Source organism: Dreissena polymorpha, chromosome 3 (assembly GCF_020536995.1).
Source record: "Dreissena polymorpha isolate Duluth1 chromosome 3, UMN_Dpol_1.0, whole genome shotgun sequence".
NCBI lineage: Eukaryota > Metazoa > Mollusca > Bivalvia > Myida > Dreissenidae > Dreissena > Dreissena polymorpha.
The window spans coordinates 6,057,656-6,062,787 of record NC_068357.1 but is presented as its reverse complement, the minus strand read 5'-3'; the positions used below and the strand labels follow the sequence as shown (position 1 = coordinate 6,062,787).

Genomic DNA, 5,132 nt, shown 5'->3' with positions numbered 1-5,132 from the left:
AAGGCAATATGTGGTCAATTTTCAAGGTGCAGCTTGATGTTTCATATGAAAAGCAGTTGTCAATTGAGGATCACAGACAATTATTACTGGAAGACATAACACTGAGAGTAAAAGGTCGGCTTGTTGCAGACGCTGATGGTGATGGTGATTTTGCCGATAGTTACCTGTCTGCACTGATAAAATTTACAAACCATCTCGCAGACGAAGCAACCGCGCGTATTAGCAATGTTCAGAATGCCTTTACTAAAGCACAAGATGGTCTTACTGTAGCTCAAAATTGGCTTGAAGAAAAAAAGACAGTAATAAGATCCGCCAACGCTGCGTTTGACACAGCAGTTAGAGCTTTCGATGTTGCCAAAGAAAAACTGGAAGAAGCGAAAATTCCGTTTCAAAATGCAATCGACTTTTTGGCCGAAGCGCAGAGAAAGGTTGACAGATTATGCCAAATTAAAACATGTAATAGGGTTTGCATTCCAGGATTAAATTGTCGTATTTGTTGGAAGAAAATATGGTTCGTTAGTATACCATATCCATGTTGCCATTTCACCAGTTGCATGTTTTCCATTCCGAACCCAATATGCGAAGCAATCAATTTTGGTTGTTACGCAATTCGAGGAATTGCATACGCTGCACTGGAGTTAGCAAAGTTAGCAGTAAGACTTCCTATGCTTGTCTTAGATGCGGCTAAACAAGCAGTTTCTGGAGCTCAGTTTGTTGTCGATAAATCACGAGTCGTGCTTAAGATTGCCGAGGGTGCACTTAGTCTTGCACAGGTGGGTCTAGAAGGAGCAAAAGAATATTTAGAAGGCGCAAAATTGGCTTTGGAAGCAGTTAAACAAGTTGTGAAACTTGGTGTTATGGTGCTTAATTTTGTTATCAAGTACGCTATACAGACTCTGATAGATGTTCGAAACTGTGGTTTTGAAATAGATTTATCCACACGTGATTTGCCGATATTTGACGTTCAATGCGAGATCAATGCTTTTCGATTAGGCTTTAAGCAAGTGTGCATCAGAATCAATTTCAACGACGTTGTGCAAAGTATTTGGAATGCCGCTAAAGCCACAATTGAAACTTTTCTCGAGAGTATATCTGATGTTATAACTGGCAGAAGGAAACGGGAAATTCGAGACAAAACGCTGTCCGGTATTTACCTAGCTATACGATCGATGCGAGACGCAGATATAGATACAGAACATTTTGATGTGTTTGTTAATCAAACTATCGATACTGTTTTTAAAACACCTGGCTTTAAAAATATAACAACACATACAGCTGGGGAATACGAATACCGGAAAGAGATATTCCATGAAAAATGTTTAAAATTCCAAACAGTGCACTCCTTTCTATTCGACACCATTAAATCACTATTAGAAATGGTACACTCATCTGCTGACACCTTTTCCAATATATCAAATACCCAGTTATCTGTACGATCATTTAACATGGACTCAATAACCGCCAACTTTTCCATTGACAGCATTGGAATAGACCCCGATGTAGCTGAAAACGAATTCAATTTAAGCATCTCAACATTGAGTGAAACAGTTGAATATGTAAGAGGTAACCTATCAACAAATCCGTTTTTAACCAATATCAGAAGTCTTGCAAATGAGGCGACCGCTTTTATGGATACACAGATTCATAGCGCTAACAAAATATTGATAGTCAACCAATGGATTGCAGCAATGAACAATGTCACCAATGAATATTTTGATAATGATACGTGTGTTTCATATCTGGACTGTGCCCACCACTCTGTCGCTGCACTGTATGAAAGTTTTACGGCTGTAAACGTTACAAACCAAACAGACAGTCTTCAAAGTATTTCGGAATTCGAGGATGAATTTCTTCGTCTCGTTGGAAATGGATCACACACAATTGTGGATGTGGATATAATGGCGGCGAGTTTAATTGCATGGCTTGACAAAATACAGGGATATAACGTTTTTTGTTCCAAAGCGCCAGAAAAAATTGCATCGCTTCGTAATCAGTCGGTAAGCACCGGAAGTGTCGTATCTCTTGTTTGCAATGCAACGGGCGATCCTACCCCTACATTCTGGTGGTACAAGGATGATGAATTGCTAGACAACTTCAATGGAATGACACTAACAATTGTTAACGCGACACCAAAAGATGCTGCCAAGTATTATTGTGTTGCAGGGAACCTGGTAGCAAACTACACATTTGACTTAGCTGAGATAGCTGTATTCGGTAGGAACATTATTTAAATGTACAAGCTCACTTATTGTATAAACATAAATACTTAAACACAAGTCGATTACTTTGTGGATAGTTAATTTGTGTCCATTGACTGCGTAATTTATGTTTTAGAAGATGAAATACGTCCAAAAACTGGTTATAACGATACAGAGAGCTACCCTGTACCGCTACCACACCCTGTCTACACTGATGGTATATATTTAACACAGCATAGCATATGTGCATACATTTGTCACATTCGTGAGCTTTATTGTTAATTCAAGAAAAACGTATATCGCAAAAACATCGCACCGACCGAGCATAACATTTTTGGTGCACTTTTTAGGTTTAGATTTAGCAGCCACCAGACATGTGTCCGCAAAACCGACAACTAAAGGTAAACGTTTACAATTAAAATGTACAAATCATCGTTACCAAATTGTGTCAACGTATTGTAACTTGAATTTATATTTGAGTCTACACAGAGCATGAGTACATTTAAATGAAATACTTTAATAAAATAATATAACAATAAACATGTTCAGATTTTATTTCAGAAGAGGGACATGTGGCATCATTGGCGGCCATTTTAGCTCCTGTGCTCATAATTGTTGTCTGTGTGATAATAGGCATCGGCGTTCTTATATAGAGGTTCTATAAAAGGTAACTATTGTTAAGTGTATCATACTGTAGTTTTCCCCCTCGAGTTCTCCTTCTTCTTCTTCATCATCTTCTTTTACAGTCTCATCATCTTCTTGTCCTGCTTCTCCTAAACTCCATTCTATATAACTTCTACTACCACTACTACTGCTGCTTCTACTACGTTCTCTTCTACTACTACTAACTACTACTTCTAAATTGAATACTATTACTACTTCTACTTCTACTTCTAACTACTACTACTACTACTATTACTACACTACTACTACTCTACTACTACTGACTACTACTATACTACTACTCTACTACTACTACACTACTACTACTACTGATTACTACTCCTACTACTACTACTACTACTACTACTACTACTTACGACTCTACTACACTACTACTACACTCTACTACCTACTACCACGACTACTACTACACTACTATTACTACTACTACTTACTACTACTACTAATTTCTACACTACTACTACTACTTCTTCTTCTTCTGCTTTCTTTCTTCTTCTTCTTCAACTACTACTACTTCTACTACTTCTACTACGACTACTACTACAACTACTACTACTACTACTACTACTACTACTACTACTACTCCTACTACTGCTATTACTACTTCTTCTATTTCTTCTTCTGAAACAACTACTGATTTTACTGCTACTATTACTGCAGCATTCTGTCGCTCCTGCTTTAGCTTCTTCGACTTCTTGTACTATTGCATTTAAACTTGTACAGATTCTTATACTACTTATACTAATAATGTTTAACTAGAACAACTTCAACAATGGACACCAATTTAACAATTCATATAAAGGCTACTTCTTCTACAATCACAACATCTTATACATAACATATTGCTGATGCTTAAGCAACCACGATTGCAACTGATGATGTATTCTAACAAATATTAAACTAATACCGTGTACCAAGAATACTTGTATAATATGCTTAAATGTTTTGAAAATAAATTTCATACGCCATCAAATGCATCAGTTGGCATCGTGTTTTTAGGGAAAAAGGCCAGGAAGGATTGCGCTGCGACAAGTTTTGCAAGTCTGAACATGATTTGTCCAGAGGTCGCCAAGAAAATATTTGACCCCAAAACACAGTTTGGACAGAACTTAGAGATGTAGATATATGGTTTTACTTTATAGCAATTAAACTTTTTTGTCGGGTTGGATGTACGTGAGATATAAATAAAAATAAAAATTTGGCAGATTAATAGAATGTCGGTGGTTCTAGCGTGGGTGTTAATTAATATAATTTTAAATTAAGCATGCACATGTATTCTGATTCTTTATCGTCTAAAGATTTTCAATAAAATTGTCCTTATATAACAGTAGTGCAATAATTCGGAGCTCTGGTGCAGGATAGTTATGATAATAGTCTGTAGACCTAGATTGGATTATCAAACAGTGTTTTCTGTGTGGAATTGTCTTTAATGGTGTGTGTCGTTTTAAACGGAGACTTGATATAGGATACTTTTTACGTTAATCGTTGTAGGACTTTGCGTTTTATTCGTTTCGTCCATACAATTTAGCTAGAAGAGTGTGCGCTTAAGTTTTATTCAGTAATTGTTTTATTATTAATCACTAGGTTTCTTCTTAGGCGTCTTTATAAGCTTTCTCATATGCTGAACTGTTCCGCAGGGTTAACAATACTGAGAATTGTGCCTAAACTGACTGAGGCAGTTGTTTCTGTCAAATATCGTTTGCGTCATTTTATAGGTTTCTTTGCATGTACGTTGCTATTATTTTATTATGCTGGTAATTTTGAAGTTGATCTATACAGTTTGCGAAGGTAAGGTGTGCTAAATTTGTCTATATGCCTCCTGATTGGATTCAGCAGTTTATATCAACATTAATATCTGTCGGTAGAAGTTAGTGTATTGAATGTAAGCTCAATAACTGAACAATGCATATCGGTGTAAACTTAGATACAATACAATCATAATAATATTTTGTTGATACTTATCAGAAATTATAAGGATTTTAAGTATTAACAATACTTACTTGTTTGTTGTCAGTAGCCTTGCAGTGGTATTTGAAATTTTGCTATGCACTTTTGTTTAACTCTATGTAATGTGAATATTAACTTTGGTACGTGCCCTAAAACCTAAAATATATTGCTAGATAAACAAACATGTTTGTTTTTATCTTTTTTATTCAATCACCAACACTGCGAGTTGTTGTTTCAGTATAAACGTTGCTTAACTCATACATAGATCTACTTAAAAGTAACTTGAAGTCGAATATTCGTATT

General features: G+C 36.0%; 1 protein-coding gene across 1 annotated transcript; it reads left to right on the top strand.

Annotated features, from left to right (window-relative positions):
- Nucleotides 1-1,340: 1,340 nt before the first annotated feature.
- LOC127875391 (uncharacterized) lies at nucleotides 1,341-2,975 on the top strand. Its single transcript, XM_052420444.1, has 3 exons — nucleotides 1,341-2,214; nucleotides 2,335-2,442; nucleotides 2,896-2,975. The coding sequence occupies exons 1-3, from the start codon at nucleotides 1,377-1,379 to the stop codon at nucleotides 2,973-2,975; spliced, it is 1,026 nt and encodes a 341-aa protein (XP_052276404.1). The 5' UTR covers nucleotides 1,341-1,376.
- The last annotated feature ends 2,157 nt before the right edge of the window (nucleotides 2,976-5,132 follow it).